This window comes from Amphiprion ocellaris, chromosome 16 (genome assembly GCF_022539595.1).
Source record: "Amphiprion ocellaris isolate individual 3 ecotype Okinawa chromosome 16, ASM2253959v1, whole genome shotgun sequence".
NCBI lineage: Eukaryota > Metazoa > Chordata > Actinopteri > Pomacentridae > Amphiprion > Amphiprion ocellaris.
Window position 1 is genome coordinate 5,048,481 of NC_072781.1, and position 21,545 is coordinate 5,070,025.

General features: G+C 40.3%; 1 protein-coding gene across 1 annotated transcript in view; it reads left to right on the plus strand.

The window, feature by feature from the left end:
- The first annotated feature begins 1,115 nt into the window (after window positions 1-1,115).
- Window positions 1,116-21,545, plus strand: part of oprm1 (opioid receptor, mu 1) — a 38,811-nt gene continuing 18,381 nt past the window's right edge. The window contains exon 1 of the mRNA XM_023274680.3: window positions 1,116-1,634. Coding sequence (XP_023130448.3) covers window positions 1,366-1,634 — 269 coding nt within the window. The 5' untranslated portion in view covers window positions 1,116-1,365. The remainder of the gene's footprint in view (window positions 1,635-21,545) is intronic.

Consider the following 21,545-nt stretch of genomic DNA (forward strand, 5'->3'; position numbering starts at 1 on the left):
TTTCAATTTCAATTTTACTCAATTGTGTATATAATATTTAGAAGACCTTTCTGTAAAAATGCCATGTGGTGTTTGGTTATAGGCGGCCATGTTGATTTTGGGCCTGAAAACAGCAAAAATGTCAACTATGATACCTGTCAATTATGTTAGAAAAAGTCCCGCAATTATATATTGACCCATTTATGAGTATGTGTGTGCAACAAAACAAAAACAAATACACAGATATTAGAATCAACAATTGAAAGGAGGCATCACAAAAAGAGGCAAAGAAACAAATGAAAATGGATGAACGGATGTTAGACAAAGGGTCAGATGAACAATTTTTTAGAAGTAGAGAAAAGGGGGAGAAAGGAAGAAAATATGGAAAAGAGAGGAATGAATAAAGTTGAGCAAAAGCAAAAAAGAAAAAAGATAGACATGGGAAAAAGCATGAAGAAAAAGTAAGAAATGGAGAAAAGGCTGGGAAGAAGAGAAGATGGAAGGAATGAGAAAAGATAAGTGAGAATGAAAGTGTAAAGAAAAGGATGAGAAAGGAAACAAAGGAATGATGGAAACACGGAAAGAAAATGAACATGGACACAAAAGGAGAGGTGGAAGTATAGGGAAGAGGGGAGAAAGGACAGAAATTTAGAATACAGAGGAAAATGAAGGATTGGAAGAAGGAAGAGAAAAGGAACCAAGAATGAAAGATAAAGATGGAATAAACAAAAATTAAAGAAAGGATGGAGATGGATAAAAAAGGAGGGGAAATAGGGCCAAAAAGAAAGAAGGAAGCAGTGGAAGGAGAAAGGAAAATTGTGGAGGAAAGAACTAATAAAGTTGAACATAATCAAAGTAAAAAGAAATAGACTGGGAAGAGAAGAAGAAAAGGATGGAGATGGATGAGAGAAAGGAGACATTAAAGTTCAGAAAAGGGATGAAGAAAATCCTCAAAAGGCCAGAGGGATCGAATGAAGCAAAGGAAAGAGGAAAGGAATCAAGGATTGGGAAGAGAAAATGAAGGAAAGGTGGAATAAACAAAGATAAATAAAAGAAGGGAGGAAAGGAAGAAGTAAACAAACGTGAAGTGAAGGAGGGATGGAAGGAGAGGAAGAGAGGAAAGGGGAGGAAGAGGAGAGGAAGGACGAACTAATTCATTTTCACGCCGTCCCTTCTGTCCCGTGCAGGCTCGCCGCCGTGCGCCCTCCTCCATCACAGCAGCACATTCTTCAACACGGTCAGCGGCGTCGGTACCGGCGCTCAAAGCTCACCGAGCGACCGACACACAAGCAACCCAGCGGGGCTCCGCGGGCACCGAGTCCGCCGACAGACACCCAAAAAAAGGGCAGCGAGGGGGGAGAAAAACACACGCACCGACCGAGGACCATGGAGAGCGCCGGGAACGGCTCGGACGCGGAGCACCGGAGCCAGCTCCCGTTGTTTTACAACAACACCAGCTTCTGCCGGAACTTCACCGAAAACGCGAGCTTCTCGGAGCCGCTGCCGCCGTGTGACCTGCAGCGCGAACTGACCGGCAGCGGACTGGACGTGGACGCCAACCCGGTGATCATAGCGATCGTTATCACGGCTCTGTACTCCATCGTGTGCGTCGTGGGGCTGGTGGGCAACGTGCTGGTCATGTACATCATCGTCAGGTAGGACTGAGAGAACTCTAAGCCACACTGAGGCGAGCGGACGCGTGTCCTCAGCCTCGATGCGCATAATTAAACCGTTTTCACACCTTTTAAAACAAACCACACACGTGTGTAACCTGTTGATTTGTCGAGCAGAGTGGACGTGGAAGTGTGTTTGTGTGTTTTGAGGCCGAGTGAAGCCATGTGAATGTTGACAGCGCTGCATGCACAGCTGCCGTTCGTGCGTAAAATGCCTCCAATCTCGCTGCAAATTGCTCCAGAGGGGCAGGGAGGAAAGGAAAGCTGCTGCACTAAAAACCAGCCGATTATCTCCAAATCTGTTGCTGTTTTCATCCAGGTTGCATCATACACCTAAACTAATAAACCAGCTGATGTGGCCATATTATTCCCATGTGAGTGCAAAACACTGCGCGCCAATCAACCCCTCTGAAGCCACAGTGCACATGAAGGCAGCAGTTGTCCTCTCCCTGTGGACGTTATATTAGAGTCCATAAAGCACAGCAGATGAGTGCGGAAAGTTTGCCAGATGTGTTTCTCCAGACTCAGCTAACTATTTCTGATGTTATGCACAACATTTGGTTTGTAAGAGTCAAATTATATGTTCCAATGTAGAAATTTCTTCTTAAATCTTCACCTCTTTCACCTCTCATTAATATTTCAAACTTAGTTTCAAGCTAATGTCACACTGTCAAGATCTCATCACAGAATGAGCCTTTATCCTCTTCAATCACCGACCTAATAGGCTAATCACACATGACAAGCGGCCACTTGCTCTTCAATGGGTGAGATTTCAGTTGTTTCACACACTAAATGAACTTTGATCAGCTGGGCAGTCAGGCGAAGCACTCACACAGGCAGAAATCATGTCTTTTAGTCTCACACAAGCTGGATGTTTCCTGTTGACATTCACTGACTGAAAAACCTTGACACTCATCGAAGGAATCAATGAGAATCCATTTTTATTGTGCACAATCACCTCAAAATATCACCCATTATCCTGATATCTGCTCTCTGAATTGGATTTTCATTGTGAGAAGCTGGTCTTTGATTGCACACGAAGACCAGACACGTGTGTTGGTTAAACGGCTGATGTTTTGCCATTTCACACGAGGCTCTTTTAGGTATTAAAGGGCACTAGATTGGTGGAGGAGATGGGTCTGTGGAAGGGGAAAATGAGGATGAAACAAGTGCACTTAGAAAAGAGCCGGACAGCTGAGGGGTGAATCAGAGAGCTGAGATGTGAGGAGGATAAAAATGAGAGTTTTCCACCCAGTGATTACCCACTTTATTGGTCTGATAAAGTGGCCGGGTGCAGGATTTGCTGTGCTGAACTTGTGGGACAGGTGTTTTAATGGCGTTATAATTGAAATGCCACCTCTTTATTGGAGAAATTAAAGAGGAGACTTCTCGGTTGATTTACTTCTTTATTGCAACAATGATCTGCTGCGTGATTACTTTGTTATTCCTCTCACTTAGCTCACTGTTTCCAGGGCAGATAAATGTTCATTTGCCAGACTGAGCACATTATCCCACATTAATCCGAGTCTCAGTGCTTCCTGAAATGCATCTGTTTTGCTAAAGAATGCACATTTGGATGCAGGATGTTGTCGACCCTAAATTACTTGCAGTAGATCTGCTCCCCGGTAACTCCATAGCAACAAAATGAAGAGGAAGCACTGCAAAAAGAAATGAAAGTAAAATCACCAGCATCGATTTAACACATCCATGTTTGTCTGTTTATGATGCATGAGGCGGCTTGAATAATGTATTTTAAAGGGGGTTGTCTATAAAGCAGATGACGGATGGTGCAGGGATCTACTTGATCTTAAGCTTAGGGGAGTTTCATGGGTTTCGTGGGAGCACATTCAGGACAACCAACCATCCTCCTGCCTTTTGTCCGTGGTAATGAAGTGAGCATCAGGCTTTATAGTGACACACAGCCAGGAGTGTCTGAATGTTTTGGGCAACTTTTGGAACAAATGAGACTTTTGAGGCAATTAAAAAGAAGGTAAAGGATCTGTCTTGTTTCTCTGAAAAGCACAATCCATCAGGGTCATTAACATTCATCAGGATCTTTGTCTTTCTCTCTCAACAGTACCTCTCTTGGTCTTTTCTCTCTGTTGGCAGATTGAAAGTGAGCTGCCATTTAGCTAATGACACACTGTGGATATTCACTCGTAAATGGAAATGCAGTCTTGAACTGTCTGTCCCCGTTTTACAGTCGGGGCCTTGAATGCAGTTTGGCTAGATTAAACAGAGACAGCAGTGGATGAGAGCTGTTTTTTCCTCCCATACAGTCTGACTAATGATGACCTGAAAGCCATAAAACACTTCTCTCTCGCTCCTTATCTCTCCGGCCTTTCGCTGCCTCCCTCTGCCGCTCCGCAAAACTCTGCAAACATCCGCAAACTTCTTGTGAGCAAACACGGCCGGTGATCTGCACGCTCAATTGGAAAAAATGTATTGAACCGAAACCGCTTGGTTCCACGAGGAATATGCCATCGGTGCCAAATGCTTTCTGTTGCCATGGAAACACTGGGAGGTGTTTTGAGCCTGATGAGTGCAAAGCGGCTCCCCCACCTCCCCAAATCCAGCCAGACCAGCAGCTGCACCTAATTGGTCCGATTGAGGAGTTGAAGCGTTTTCTGAAACTTTGGATGTGTTTGTTTCAGGAGGTCAGGAAACATCTGCATCCGCTGACCTGCATCAACCCGCAGCCCCACAACTAATGTGATTGTGGACAATTCAGTTGTTTTCTGTTAAGCAGCTCCCTGAGGACAAAATAACTTCTAAACACGCCTGCAGTTCATACGAGTTTGAACCCAGTAACACAGAACATGAAGTCATGACGGCAATCCGCCTCACCAAACTGATGACACAGAGCCGAGCTAATGGGCTTCTTTAAAGCTTCTGACGGAGTTTCATGTTGTTTCAGATGACTAACCTGCAGTCACCTGGCCGCCAGGTGAACCCACTGAACCCCAACACGCACCAGCAGGTTTCAAAGATGTGTTGTCGTCTAAAACAAAATGCCAAAATGGCACAACGGATTATAGACAACTCTCAGATTTTCAAACGTTCTGACAGTCCTTGAACAACTCGCCCGTGGCATGCCATTCTGTATGAATAAATAACCAAATCTTAGCTCAAATTTGCTTTATTCTATATATTTCATTAAAATCGAGCCAAAAATAAACCGTTTGTACAAACTGCATTGTGTAAAAAAAAATAAAATACTGCACTTTGCGGTACAGTCAAAATGTTGATGACCAGCAGTCAAATGACAAAAAATTTAGAATTTTTCAGCTGAACTGCAGGATGTGTAAATGGGAAACAAATGCTGAAACAAACTTAAAATGTGAGTAGTAAAATATCTGTAGCTTGTCACCATTTTTTTTTTTCAAGCGCTGTTAACACCTGCGGGAACTTGGAAAATGTTGGATGTGTTGATTCCAGGTTTTTAAATTATCCTAACTTTGTCATACTGTACAAAAGTCATTTTTGACTTGTCTCTACCTCTGGTCATGGTTATACTGTTTCCATAGTGACGCAGCATTTCATATTGCAATGTGAAATGTGTCCATAGTGACTAAAAATGAGCAACAATAACAAATAACACTAAGGCTAAAATAAGTTCATCTTGCAACGTAAGAATCCTTGTGTTTTTTAAAGGACAGATTCCTATTTCTTCTGGTCCATCCTGACCTACCCATATGAATACTGAAAGGGTTATTACTCACTGTAAGTGACAGGGACGCTAAATCACTTCGTGTATATATGAAATTGGAGGTTCATCTTCAATTAATACGTTTTAACAGACTAAGCAGTCAAGTGGGTGCCTTTCAAAATTATGTCTTTCTGTTAATGACCCTGCAGAGAAAGAAGTGCTGAATTGAAAACACAAGTTCTGGAGGATCCCCGATTGATTTGTCTGGCTCAGACGGCACAAGCCTGATTAGGTTTCGCCTGATGTAACAGTGCATTCTTACGTGGAACAAGGATGGAGGATTTTGTCTTGGCTTCAATAGAGAGGTCTCTATAGATCCAATCAGTTGTGCCTGAATTAAAAGAGAAATGTTGGAGTTGGGCTCACGCAGAACTGAGTAACGTCAGATACCGGACATAAACCCAGTCGACTGAGATTCCACTGCTGATTTATACTAACAGGCTAATTGTGTTATGTCTAATGTAGCCGTCTCCCCTGTGGCCGGCCGTGCCACAGATAATCCATCCTCGTAGCCCAGAGAGTCGGTCACTTACATGCAGGTTTCCTTCAGTTACAAATATAATGTTGAACAGACCTGGAACCAGAGGTAATAGAACGGGACCCGACTGAAAGTATAAAATGTGGATCCAAACTCATAGAGGTCTCAGATGGAATAATTGTAACCCATTAATGTATACATATGCATACATATACGAGGATTGTTATTTAAAACAGCTATATTTTATTAAGCCTGCTACTAAACACTAATTTAATCTAAATGATTAGAAATTTTCATTGAAAAATGATCCCATTTAATGACTTTTCAGCTTCAGTGTGTATTTTGCAGCTACAAGGACATAAGATATTTAAAAACTGCCCCTACTAATGAACAGACAACACTTAAAGTGGTTTTACCTTTCCAAGCGGTGCCTTTGGTTCATTTAACTGTCATCTTTTTACATGTGTTTGCTGTTATTTGAAAGAAAATTTGTATATACTAGGAACTGAAAAACGCAACGTTTTTACAATTATTAATTTGTTCTCTTACAATATGTAACTGTTAAATTAGTTTTAATGTATTTATATTGGCTACAAAATATATTTTTAGAGACATTTACCGTTATTCAAAAGAAAAATCATGTATGCTAGGAACTGAAAATTGTGGAATGATTTTTTTTAAATGGTTATTTTACACATGTTCCTTGTTATGTTAAACTATGGATAGTATCAATTAGTATTACAGTTATTTTTTTAAATTTAGATGAAAAACTGTAAATAATGTGCAGATCAAACATTTGTATTTAAATCTGTCACTGTAAAAGTACACCGTTTTACTATATTTTAATCTGCTAGTAATTTAAAAAAATATGCCATTTAAAAAAAATATGTTTAGCAGATTTTTTTCCCAAATCCCCCCCCCTTTTTTTTTTTTACATTTTTTTTTTTTTTTTTTTTTTTACAGGTATCTTTTTTCCAGTGTGTTGATCTTAATGCATTTCCAGTTTTGTCAATGATGCAGACTAATTGCTGCAGCTCTACACTACAGGATCAGGAGTTTTGGACTGCCTGGATTTGAATTCTTGAAATTGTTCTGCAGACTACAGTTATCGACGGCAATAAACAGGAGGTGGGTTGTGTGGGATGAAAGAGAAATAATTTCCCCGCATTAAAACAAATTAGGTACGCGTGGTGGAGAAAAACAAAGCAAAAACACGAGCTCTCGGGATCATTCACTTCATTTTAAACCGTGCCTTTGATGTTGCTTGGGAAGCCTCTATACCTTTCATGTGAATTCATAGGTAGATGGTGGATGTGAGTCCTGCTCATGTGACCGTTCGGTGCAGAAACATCTGGACTGTCTCGTGGACATCCAGCTGCTTTGAACCTGCTCCCAGTTCACAGTAACATCTGTCATTCAGGCTTGTATTCCACGACAAAATACTTGACACAAACTTCATAGTTGAGATCCAAAAACCTGCTGCCCTCACCTCCGTTTTGTAACATCTCAACATGCAGTCATTGTGCACCATCTCAGTCACCGTTAATCAATGACGAGCTCGATAATTGCAGCTCGCATGAGGATTTCACACTGCAATTACCATGTTTGCTTTAGCGTACAGACAAACTCACCTGCCGCGAAATGAGTCAAGGCAAACGTATTCGTGCGCTAACCTCCGGACTCGGAAACAATAAAACTATCAGCTGCTAATGAAGCGTAATTGTTTGACTGCGTTTACGAGAAGCTACCAGCGATCATTACTAATATCAATATGACAGAGCCTGACAGCACAGTGACAGATAGGAAGAGAAGGGAACTCTGTGTCCAGCTTTTTACTACATTTGTGTTTCTGCACACAACAGGGGAGCACAGAGTCCTATTTTCTTGCTAAGTAGACAATTATGAGTAAAGAGTGCAGCGAGCTAATTAGAGTGTCCTTCCTGTTTGGTAGTAATGAGCTCTTTAACGTTACTGGACGCTGCTGGAGAATTACAGTCCGGTTTTAGCAGGAGGTCTTTCTGTTCAGCTCAAAGACAGAGTGAATCTGAGAAAACCAACATCGCAGAGGAAAGGGAAGTTCAAAATAAGGCTTTCTCCGACACACAACTGAGCTCAATTTAACACCAATATGTGATTTTGACCATTTTCTCTGGGTAAAAAACTTACTCTCATTTTAGCCTAATCCCCAATTTCACACCCTAAATGTCCCTTTTTGTCTCTCACTGCACTGATCTTTACTTGTTAAAATAATCTGCTCTGTAGAAAACCAAAAGAAAACTTGAAATATGAGCCTCCTCGTGTCAGAAATTTGTCTCCTTGACTGGATTCATGTCTCAACTCTGTTGCCACCTCAAAGATCAATGTATAAACTTAAGTTTTTCACTGATTTGTTAAAAATCTAACAGATAAATGAAGGAATCTTTGTCTTGTTGCATGTGTGTGTGTCTGTTTGTCGCATATCTCGACAACCGTACATTCAATCTTCTTCAAACTTGCAGAGTGTGTTGTCATCCACCCAAGAAAGAGCAGTGTCAGGTTTGAAGTTGTTTGGGTCGACAGTGGCCATTTTAGGACCATTTTAGGGCTGCTGACTGTGACATCTACCTTTACCGCTGTCAACTTAATTGTGACAACAGGATATCACTAGTTTTTTTAATTTTCTGTGTAAAATTGAAGCTTGTGTTTCATTTTGTCTGTCTGGATGTACGTTTTATTCAAATTTCATTAGAAATATTAAAGATTTTGTGTATTGTGATAGCTTCTCGGGTTAGCATGGTGATACAGCGGTTAGCACTGTCACGTCACAGCAAGAAGCTTGTGAGTTTGAAGCTCCTTGTTTGTGAGTGTGATTGACTGTCTGTCTCTTTGTGTTAGTCCTGTGATGGATTGGAAACCTCTCCAGGGTATTTCCTGCCTCTCGGCCACTTTCAGCTCGGATTTGTCTATTTATTGCCCCATAAGGTTGTAAAAAAAAAAAAAAAAAAAAAAAAAAAAAAGAGAAAACTCAGTGAAGCCTACAAGCACTGCAAAAGATCCCCAGCTTTACTTGTGTTTCTCATGTTATCCTCAAACTAGACAGGATAATTTCTTTTATTGATTAAATTTTTGCTCCATATTTCTCCTAAGAGGGGAAGTTCAGGAGAAAAATGTTAAGAAATCGCCAAATAATATGATGATTTATTCCTGATGAGATAGATAAAAGGCTGATGTGAGGGTAATATTTTGAGGGATTTAGTGACAGACGATGTTACTGTATGTGCTAAGAAAGAGTGGGAACAATGATTAATTAAACAGAAAGGAACAGAAGCCAGAGTTTTGTCTTTTTCTGCTCCATGATTGATGGCAGCTCTTGGCTCTTTTGTCCATCTGTCATTTACAGAGTGAGTCACACACTTACACTGATTCTGCTCTTTATGTTCGATGACAGGTGCTGTTAAACATTGTTTGTCTTCATCAGCGCCAGCATTTCAGAGTATCAACTAAGAGCTGCAGATCTTTCCGTCTTTTCACACTTGCTTTTTTCCCCTTTAGAATAGTTAATTGTCGCACATTTCTAAATATGAGCAAACCAAACATCCCAAAGAGGTCAAATGATGACCTCATCCGAAGTGAAATCCATCAGTTTGACAGCCGTCGCACCTTTTTCACTGCTAACACAGTTGCGTCTCCTCAACAGCAGAGTAAGGCTCTTTGCAGAAAGTCCTCTGTAAATTAAAAAAAATTGTTCCTAAGCAACAAAATGAAGATCTGTGTTTGACCTCAACCGGTTCTTTTTATTGCCGTTTGTCATATTTCCAGAGATTGAAAACCATTACAGGACTGAATCACATTGAAGTGGACAAACATTGTCAAACCCACGAGCAGAGCACAATACACTGGTTGCTGAATACATGCAGCATGTGTGATTTATGTTATTGCAGTCTAGATAACCCCATTTGCAAGTCTTTGCAAACTAAATTTGAGCATCTTTCATGTAGGCCAAATGGTTTTCACTGCAAGATCGGCAGCAGTGTTCTAAAAAACATGGGCTTTCCCCTGTAATTCCTCATATAATTGGCAAAATATCAAAATCTCACACTAATTTTCAGCTTAGCTACAATTTGACAACAATTTCAGCTATCTTAATTTGCTGTTTTCAGTGTTTTTGCCTGTTGTATTGAAATTGCACATATTTCCCATTACTGCTGCCAAGTTTCCACAGACTGATTTAGTCCTTGGTGTGATTTAATTTCCGAACGATGTGACAGTCAGCTTTCAGGGACAAGAAACTTTACTGCTTCTGCACTCAAGGTTGAGAGAAATCACATGAACACTATGAAACAAACAACACAAAGACTAGATGATGAGTCATGATTGCTTAAAGAATCACTGAGAGGTGATGCGTTGCAGTAAATCGTAAATGCTGTGAGTAGATTTTTTCTTTCAATGACATTTTCCACTGTTCGTGTGGTTGAAACTGAAGATGATTTGAATGTAAATGATTTACCAGCTGGAAGATTGGCTCAGTTGTACATCTGCTGAGCTTCCAAGCCCATGGGAGTTTGTCTTTGTGGGTTCGTGGATATTGATCTCTTTACATCACTTTCAGTTGATCCAATCAGGAGCGTTCCAATACCTCACCTCTCACAGTTGATGGATGCTTTTATTAAACGCTTTCGTCACTGAGCACAGGTCTGCAGAGGACACAGCGAGAAAGAACAAATCACATCACCTTGTGTTGTGTTTTATGCGGTAGGGCAACAATTTATGTTTTAGGACATTGAAAAAAGAAAGAGCCTTTCTGAGGATAGAGGTAGAGCCTGGCGGATACTGAACTTTTTTGGCCAATACAGATTTAAATATTCCAATATTGGTATAGCAGCCATACTGTTTATGTACAGGAATATGTGGTAGATTAGTACTGAGAAGGGACAGTAGTGGAGTCATTGTTGATGATTACCTTTCCAGCAATGTATCTGAGACAGTAATTAGCAGCTTACCGTGAGAACACCAGTTGACTCCGCACCACCGTCTGTGATACTCTGCTGCATGTGCTACAGACAGTGCTGGGAGTACTGTAAACAATGGAGCTGCTGCTGCTCTGCTGGACAAACTGTACGATGACACCATGTCTAAATAATCCAAAGCATTTTTTTCTACATTATGGTTTTTACCAAAAAAATCTTCCATATCGGACATAGATGCTCATACCGAGGATGTTCCTTTCAAGTTTTTTTTGCTCCCGATCTGATCTGAGTCATTTAAGTTTTAGTATCTTCCAATTCCATTATTCTGGAGTAAAAACGCTTCAAGTAATGTAGATTTGCTGTAGTGCCCGGTTATGCCACTAGGTGGAACCTGTTTACTTTTATAGCAACCAGAGAAGATGGGTCTCTATGCAGAGAACATTGTGGGAGTTTAGGCAGTAAAGGAACACCATGACAAAGTCTTCTCTGAGGCTCAATGACACCCAACCAGGTCACGAATTTTAAATAAAGCCATAATAAGCTAGGACAATGTACAGGGGCTCCTCGACTCATGTCAGAGTTCCGTTCCTACGGTATGACATAAGTCGATTTTTGCCGTAAATTGGAACTCTGGTGAAAATGTAAACAAAGCCGCTACATGCATCAAGATATCGATCAGGTTACGTATTTGTATAACTACAGTAATGAAAACAGTCATTAGCTAACACTGAAACACAACTCGGTAGGAAAATATCGATGGCAATTAATATGTAAGTCTGACTTACGCTTGGGAACCACAATGAATTTAGTGAATGTAGCATAATCCAATGTGGCAGCAAATGTAAACAAAGCTGTCTTATAGCTGCGTGACCCCTGTACATACAGTATTCATCCGCTCCAATCGCCAGCTAGTTCCACTGAACCAGTTACGATGTAATGATGAAACGCCGTAAGTCGAGGACGTCGTAAACCGAGGACCTCCTGTACTTGCGTACCAAGGGTAGAATGGCCTAAGTTTGCTGCTAAAGATGATTAGCATTAGCTGCATGTAGTGTCCATCCATTGACTGTCTGTACACGGCTTAATCCTCATTAGGGTCGTGGGGGGCTGGAGTCTATCCCAGCTGTCTTAGACTGACAATCTGTGCAGGGTGTCCCCTGCCTTCACCCTATCGCAGAGCTACATATAGAGACAAACAATCACATTCACATTCACACCTATAGACAATTTAGAATCACCAGTTAACCTCAGCATGTCTTTGAACTGTGGGAGGAAGCCAGAGAACCCAAAGAAAACCCACATATGCACAGGGAGACATGCAAACTCCATGCAGAAAGATCCCAGGCCGGGATGCAAACCAGGGATCTTCTAGCTGTAAGGTCACAGTGCTAACCACTGATCCACTGTGCAGCCATTACATGCAGTAATCTAACATAACATAATTTATTGACTGTACCAGCAGGTGTAGCCTAAACTCTACACACATGTCCACTTTGCCCTTGAAAATATTCCCAAATTCTTTGCTTTAGTGAAAATTATTTTTTAAAAGAGTCACTACTTACCTTGAAATGTCATTTATGTCATGTTTATTAGCCTACAGGCTCCCTAACACACAATCCTCAGCATCTCAAATTGTTCAGGGCTGTTTATATTCAAGCTAACGCTTGAGCTCCTGAACTGAAACTTGAGGGAAAAATGAAATTATCAGAAAGTCACAACTTAAATTTAGTTCTTAATCAACAAACAGTGAAATTTGAGTTTAAATTATGCACATTAAGTTGATGTGATTACCAACATTATTATGTCAAATCATCATCATAATAATGTTTGCAATCTAAAAAAGAAAAGAAGCGTATCTAAATCAGAAAATTTGAATTTGTATCATGTGATTATGCATTTATATAAGCAGTGGGGATAAATCCTGTGAATTATTTGCGTACTTCTGTCATTTTTCTGATTTGAAAATCGTACTAAACATCCGCAGGAAGTTTTTGGAAAGAATGTTTTGGAGTTCTTGCATCACATTGAGCCTCCGAGTGTCGACCCCCAGCTGGAACATCTGTCACCACGCCATCCATCCGTCTCTGACAGGCAGCTTGCTGAGCTGTTTGTCCCTCTGACTTATGGATCTCTGATCATTCATCTTTTCTATTCATCTCTCAGTTTTGTACGTGTGTGTGCGCATGTTTTCCCATCTGTTTATTTGTGTGTGTGTGTTGTAAATCAAAGCAGATGCTCTGTGACAGCTCAGGGAATGCGAGTTGTCGAGCAGAATCAAGGTTTTGTCAGTCAGTTTCAGAGTGGACTGTATGCTTCGTAGTGACAGGTCCACTGATACTCTGATCCACGCATGCACACAAACATCATCCCCTGCAAACCCATCGCCCTTTCTTCTTTTTATGAGTTAAGTTTATGAGTTTATTCAGTGGATTTATCTCATGTGTGCCTTGATATCACTGTTTGTCTGCTCTGTTAAGCTCAAAGGTGAAGAGCAGTGGAGACATGAAACTGGAGATAAAACAATCCAGGACAGAGAAACGTGACATTTTAAAAAATAATGCAACTGTTGCAACATAATAATAATGATGATATTTATACAGCACCTGTAAGAACAGCATTCTCTCTGCTTTGACAGTTAAACATGCAACACAGAGACAATCAAACAAGCTATAGAGACAAGTCAGAGCAGATTAAAATAAATAGTAAAAGTGATAATAAATTAAATGAATAATTAGCTAGATTAGCATTCATAACACACAAAGGCACTAGGCAGTTTTAAAAACTAAAGAATAAGATTGAGGGTTAAAGTTAGAGAGAATTAAAAATCAAACAGAAATTAGAGAGACGACATCACACCAAGGAACCAGGCAGCTAAAAGTCGAATAAAACAAGAGAGAACATCTAAAATAAACAGGACTACAGGAATACAAAAGGGAGCACTAAAACTAAGTAAAGCTAAAAGTAAACATAAAACATAAAAGCAAGTCTATAAAAGCAGGTTTTCAGAAGTGACTTTCCTGATCCTGGAATACACTTTGCCCGTAGCTTTGATCTTGGCTGAGACTAGAATAAATACCAACCCCCTCCTGTATTTGGGTCACTTCCACCAACCCTTGTGCACATTTCACTGGTGCTTGGCTACGCTCTCACTGAGTTTGCACATGTGATCTCCGGCTTTGTGTTGTATTTGTGATCGCTCTGCTAAAACAGACGCCGGCGAGATAAAGTCCTCAATCATTAAATGCCATCTTTCCCTCTTTGTGACAAAACCCCGGCGAAATAATTTCAAACAGCGGGTTCGGCATAATCATCATCGCCCATCGTGAGTTTCTATGACAACGCAGTGTTTGCCATGATAGAAGGTGAAAGTGTTTAATGAAGTGGCTAGCCCAGACGTGGAAGTGCTGCTTAATGACTGACAATCCATGAATCTCTCTGCATGTTTGTGTTCAATGTCGTGATTTAAAATTAAAAAAAGGACATCAGACTGATGATAGCACATCAGCAGCTACTCAGCGTGGTGTCTCAGCAACGCTTCCCACTTCAAATACTTAATTATGTGCTAATATTCCCATGCTCTCATTATTTTTCCTTTTATTCAAGACTATTCACTAACGCAGCATTTATCAAAAACAGAAAACCTGTGTTTAAAGATAGTAAAAACCCTATGAAGAAGAGGAGACAAATGAATCATCGTGCAGGACAGGAAGTGGTCTTTGATCATTTTTGGACAGTATTTCTTATTTTGACTACTGTTTCTTGATTCAAACTTAACGCAAATTGACCATGTGGCTCATTAGCATCACGGCTAACGCAGTAGAAGACATTTAGCAGCTTGTTGTGGACATCTAGCTCTTCTTCACTTCATGTCCTCCATCCTCCTTCCAATGAAATCGATCTTAGCGCAGCATCTTGAAGGACCTATCTATTACTGAAATGTATCTCAAGGAGTGAGAAGAAAGTGGGCTTGATGGAGGAGCTGTGAGGAGCGAAGACGCAAAAGGACATCCTTGTACTCCACTCCATTCGTAATGCATAAAACACCAAGCTGGAATATACAAACCACTGCAGGAAAAAGACTGACAAATGTGTGAATGCAAAATGTATCAGTCAGTAACATGCTATGTCATGTCATGTGCTGTCTGGTGCATCACTCATAGTTCATGGGATGTGTGTGTGACATCAATACTTTTTTTATGTTATTATACCATGTTGTGAATTGAATTGAAAGCAAATGTATACTGTAGGTTATCATGAACACTGGAGATCATAAATACAGTGCTAATGTTGTGGAGAGAGGATGCAGACCTGGAAGACATTGTGTTTGATTTCTGTTGCTTTAATCCTCCTGTTGTCTTCATTCATGGGCACCAAAAAAAATTGTTTCCTTGTCTGAAAAAATCCAAAAATTTTGCAAAAAAAATCCCCAAATTTCTGAAAATTCGCAAAACCTTCAGGAAGAAAATTTCAGTAATTCCTTAAAAATTTCCCTTAAAAGTTTATTTTTAAAAAATCCCCCAAATTTGGCAAGAAAATTCTGTGAATATTTTCAAAAAATGAGTAAAATCTTCCCAGAAAAATCCTAAAAATATCTAAAGTGATTACATATATATCAGTGGTTGATTTTTTTGTGAATGTTCTTAAGAAACATTTTTAACATTTCATTAGTTCCACCAAAAAATGTTCACAGATTTCCCAAAAATGTTGAAAATGTGGACATCTGAAGTTTCACTGTGAAAATATATATTTTTCCACATTTTCAAACTTTCAAACGGGTCAGTTTTGACCTGCAGGACAACATGAGGGTTAAAATGATGACTCCAAGTAAAGGATGTCTCATTTTGTCACATACTTGTTGCTTCAACTCTTCTCTCCTCGTGTTTCATCCTCGCCTTCTCCACCCGCATCTCAGGTGGGAGGAGAGGAGGTGAAGAAAGGAATCGAGGATGTACAAACTGAGAACATGATAAGAGTGGAGCCGCATCCTGTTAGAGTCCTCTTTACCATCCGTTATTGAATGTCATAAGAATAGAAACTGCTCCACTCGTACCAAGAACCATTGTGCGAACTTTGACGGACAAGCATAAAAACAAGCTTCTTCTGCCAGATAGTACTTTCCAGTGCTTCACAAACTGTCAGTGACCCTAGAGCTGCTTCACCTTGTGTACAGTTTCACTCAACTCCCAAAAGGTTGTTCCCTTCATTCACTCGTCCACTTTCTATTACTTTTCCTGTCAGAAACATCACTAATGTTTCACTTCCAGCCACTCCCATCGTCCCTGCAGTTTGTGTTTCCACCTCCTGCATCATCTGCAGCTCATTCCCTCATCACCTCTGGTGTATCTATAACCATCCCTTTGACGCTTGTCAGTTGCCAGACCATCTTTGCACTGATAGTGTTCCAGGGTTTTCGTGTTTCTTGCTCAGATGGATTCTGACCTTGGCTGAACCTCATTCTTGCCTGCTTGCTCCTCATCCATTTTGTCAACCTCTTCTGATTTATCACCAACCCGTTAAAAGCTGCTGGAATCGAGGGAAGAGCCTCTTTGACTTTGACTATTGCTTTTAGGTCTTCCTCTCCAGAATCCTAAAATGGAGCCATTAGTATCAATACTGAAATGACAGGCAGGTTCTTTTGTCCATTTAAAACTGATGGTCGATATGTCCAGATGTACAGTCATGGAAAAAATGATTAGACCGCCCTTGTTTTCTTCAATTTCTTGTTCATTTTAATGGCTGGTACAACTAAAGGTACATTTGTTTGGACAAATATAATGATATCAACAAAAATAGCTCATAAGAGTTTAATTTAAGAGCTGATATCAGACATTTTCCATGGTTTTCTTGATAATAACCTAAATCTCTTCAGCTCTTCCATCAGTAGCTATGGAATTGTTCTGCCAAAAACAGCTTTTAGGATTCCATGTTTTCTTTTCTGTCTGTTTTAGTCCCATGATCCACACAGGAGTTAGTACTGATTCATAACCATTGTTTCTGATGACTGCATCCATGCGTCTTGGCTGCTCTCCACCAGCTTCTGACATTGTTCTGCTTCACAGCAGCCCATTCCTGTTGCACTAATTCTAACCAATTTGCTTTGTTTTTTGGACTTGTGGTTCTCCATTTTCCATTTGATGATTTTCTACAGGTTTTCAGTTGAATTTAGATCCAGAGTTTAATTTAAGTTCAATTACTATTTGAATAAGATTAGAGGAGCTTTTTTCTCATAGTCGGCATAATATTTGTTGTAAAAGTGAAGAAACAATCGTGGTTATGCTGTAAAATGTGAAGCTTTTTTTTGGTTTGTTTGTTTTGATGCATGTATCCTGAGAGCAATGTAAGCCAAAAATAAAAGCAGGGACTTGAGCCTGAAAATTTGATAAAATCACTATAATAAACACACATTAGTTTTGAGTCCCAGAGCCTAAAACAAATGCTGCAGCTTTAATCGTTAAAGGCCTAATCCTGTTTGCGAACCACATTAACCCCTGTGACACAAACAGAATTGAAATACGCTCAAATCGTTGTTACTTTTTAAATTGTCTTGGAAGTAATTTTGGTAAATGGAAGCCATTATGTCACTGGATACATGCTGCAGCAGAAACACGTTCCAAAATAGCTTTAAGTGTTGGTAAATGTTCGTCCACAGGTAGTAAGTGGCCATGACAGGCTGAGTGAGGTGTAGCACTTATTCAGACACTGATATAATGGCTCCTGTAAAATGGTTGAGGAAAGCTAGAAGCAGTGAAAGGCTTGAATAGTGACATAAAAACACTAAAAACAGAGTTAATATGAAAGATAGATTACGCTTTTTTTCTTTCATACTAACACATAATATGAGTGGCTATGTAAAGGGCAGTCTGGGGCTGAAAGCTAGAATAAACAGCACCTTTTCACAGCTTTCAGACACTTTATTGTCCGTGTTATCAGAACCGACAAACCAAAACGATCTGGGCTTTATATGAAACTCAGGAGATGTGAAGGAGCCAGAGTGGACAGATGGCTCGAAAAAACTCTGAATCAAGAGTTGTAATGTGTTTTTATTAAGCTTTTTATTACATTTAATGTTATATAGAGCATAAACTACTTTATCTTTCATTAGATACCTTACGAGTTGTTTTATAGTGACAGTTTTTAAACTTTTCTGCACTGCTGTCGACCTCTTTGGTGTCCATACACGAGCTTAGTTTGCTTTAAATCTAATTATTGTGCAGCTCACTAAACCTTAATCGACCGATGCTAATAGAGCCAATACAGACGATTTGGCAACAAACACAGGACAGACACAAGTCACAGTGTTTGGTGGATTTCTGCTGGATGAATAGTGAGTTATATTGGATCATAAGGATGATTTAAAAACATACATAAACTACATTTTATTACAAGTACGCAACATTTTTATATGTATTTTGCCCTTTCCTAAAGTAATTGCTTCTAAATTAAACGGGAGGACACTGCTTGCCTGCACACCAGTGTTATTAATTCCGATATTCCAAGGTCTTGTGCCAGTTGAAATGATTTTTGATCATCAACATGATGCAGTGCTGCGACTCGTCAGAGATTTGAAGTTTATTACCAGAATATTTCAAGATGGCGTATTTCCCATTAAGGTTGCTCTATGTGTCATGCTAATGGGGAGTCGCATAAAAACATTGGGGCAACTTGGACAAGCTCTCTGCAGATTTCCCGAAAAACCTCAGATTTTTACATGAATCATTTTAAAAGGCTGTTTTCAAGCCTGACTAAGAGTAAATGTAGAAATTAGTCACCCGGATCAGGCTTTTAGCGGCTCTGTATATTAATCCCAGTTTGTTTACAAAATACAGTCGGTAGAAATATACTAGAACCATCCTTTTTAGGTCGAAAAACATATATTGCAGTCAGAGTATTTTCTTAGAGTTTGTATATTGATTTTCTATTATACAGTCATGGAAAAAATGATTAGACCACCCTTGTTTTCTTCGTGTTCATTGTATTACCTGAAGAATACAATAAACACAACAAAAAAAATGCAGCTGATTCCATAATACTTTATGTCCTATTTGACATGCTTCAGCTTCATTGTATTCCCAGGGTGTATAAGAGGACATTTCATGTCATCAGCAGCACATGTAAAGGCCTAGAGTGGTTTCCTGCTGACATTCAAGCCGTAGCACAACTCAGAAGCTGTCAGCTTTGACATAACGCCTAAAACTAAAGAATTATGTGAAGCCACAAAGGCAGCCATCATGAGTGAGAGACAAGTAGCGGAAAAACTGAAGATCTCCAAGACAGCCGTTTATTACACCAAGAAAAACAAGCCCAACATGGTTCTACCAAACTGCTAGCTGGTCAGTAAACGTCTTTCTACCCACCAGATGACCGTCACTCATCCATTCCTGTGTCAGGAATCATCATCAGACCTCCAGGAACCTTAAAAATGAGTGGACACTGTAGAGAAATGGGACTTGTTCGGCAAGAACAGTTGGAAAGCAACTTGTTGAAGCTGGTCTGAAGTCCCACAGTGCAGGAAGAAGCCCTTCATCAAGGAAAGGCAGAGGAAAGCCTGGTTACTCTTTGCTGGGATCACAAGGATTGAACTGTTGATGATTGGACTAAGGTTCTCTTCAGTGATGAGTCCAGTTTTCAGTTGATGCCCACTCCAGCCAACTTACTGGTTAGAAGGAAGCCTGGAGAAGCTACAAACCAGACTCTCTGCCCCTACAGTAAAACATGGGGGTGGATCAGTGACCATCTGGGGTAGTTTCAGTCTGGGTCGAACCGGACCAACGAACCAGGTCATGTTTGGGGCTACTCTGGAAAACAGTCTTCTTCCATCAGCTGGAAAACTCTTTCCTGCCTCCAATGACTGGATTTTCCAACAAGACAAGGTCAGTTAAAGCCTGGACAGAGAACCAGAACATTGGAACCATGCCTTGGCTGCTCAATCACCAGATCTAAATCCAACTGAAAACCTGTGGAAAATCATCAAACATAAAATGGAGAACCACAAGCCCAAAAACAAAGCAAACTTGTTTGAATTTGTCCCACAGGAATGGGCTGCTGTGACAGCAGAACAATGTCAGAAGCTGGTGGAGAGCAGCCAAGACGCATGGATGCAGTCAGCAGAAACAATGGTTATGAATCAGTACTGTGTGGATCATGTGACTAAAGCAGACAGAAAAGAAAAAGTGGAATCCTAAAAGCTGCTTTTGGCAGAACAGTGTCATAGGTATTGATGGAAGAGCTGAAGTGAATTTGGTTATTATCAAGGAAACCATGGAAAATGTCTAGATATCAGCTCTTAAATTAAACTCTTATGAGCTATTTTTGTTATCATTCCAAACAAATGTACCTTTAGTTGTACCAGTTCCTCTATTTTTATGCAGGAAGTGATATCTGAGGTTGTTTTTTCATCCAGTATTCTTTAATTTTCCTAACATGCACACATACAGTAGAAGCACAGGTAATTCTCAACATCCTCCCTCCACTCAGCACATGCCCAGCAGTCAGACAGTCCCTCCCTGTGCAGCCTCATCCGTCATGTTTCCTCACGGCGTGCATGGACAGTGTTACCGGTCTGAGCCAGAGGCACACAGATGTCTCTTCACATGAGCTGCCCCTGTTTCTGCAGCCGGGACTTAATGGTTTATCTGCAGCCAGCAGCAGCCCATGAATCATACACGAGGCTTCGAACATAGCGACCAGCTTCCCCGGCTCATGATGAATTATGTTTGGGTTGCTGTGTAGCAAAAGCCATAAACGGTTATCGGTTTCTGTTCCAAACTTGACTGTGAGTGTGTGGGTTTCATTGTGACATTTGTTGAAATATGGTGACAAGACTGTTGATTCGCCGCAGACTCGCTACAAATCAAAGCTCATACTGGAGCCGTAACTATCTGCCAAGTTATTAGTCTTTTAATATCTGTTACCAATCCAAAATAATCAGTTCGACACATCAAACACCAGGCATCCAAAACTCCCAGAAAACTGATGAGGTTTATTTTAATCCATCAAAATGTAACATTCTGTGAATTATAAATGAGTGGAGGTAAAATTCACTGAACCCAGAAACACATGAAGGCAGAAAAAAAGGCAAACAAACCTCCAACACATGCCACATGCTTTCTAGCCAGGAAGAAATAAAAGCTTTCTCTTGTTACTGCCTCGTTACATTTGAGCTGCTTTTTTTTCACATGGAAAATTAAAGTCAAGTAATGCTACAGAAAATGTCATGCTTCCTATTATGTAATTTATTTAAACAGTGTCTGCTGTAACGTTCTCCCATTCCTGGTCACAGCTGTTACCATGGTGAAGGCCGACCTTCACACGTGCAAACGCCCAGTTATTGACTAATTAACATACAGGAACATGTGAACGGCTCCATGCTGAGTACAATTTTCATGAACTGGGGACATGCTGCGGGGACAGAATGCATTTCTGTCCTGCCTCTTGGTCCCACATTTGCTCACATCTGTCAACACGGTGGTGCTTCTTTAATCTAAGCAGAAGGAAACGAGACTCAGACATTATTGGCGGTGCTCATCCCGTGTTATTGAACACCTGGGGTTAGCCTGATTTAGACCAATTACACAGCCGGCTACTGCAACAATTTTCGACACTAGTGGAAGGGTTTTGCATTGAAACAAACCCTTGCTTTGCACATTTCCTCATCTTTTCCTAGTTTTTTAGCCACACTTGCAACGACAGCAGTGTTGGTTTGGTCCAGAGTGAAATATCTAAAAAAAATATTGGAGCGATCGCTGCCATTAAATGTGTAC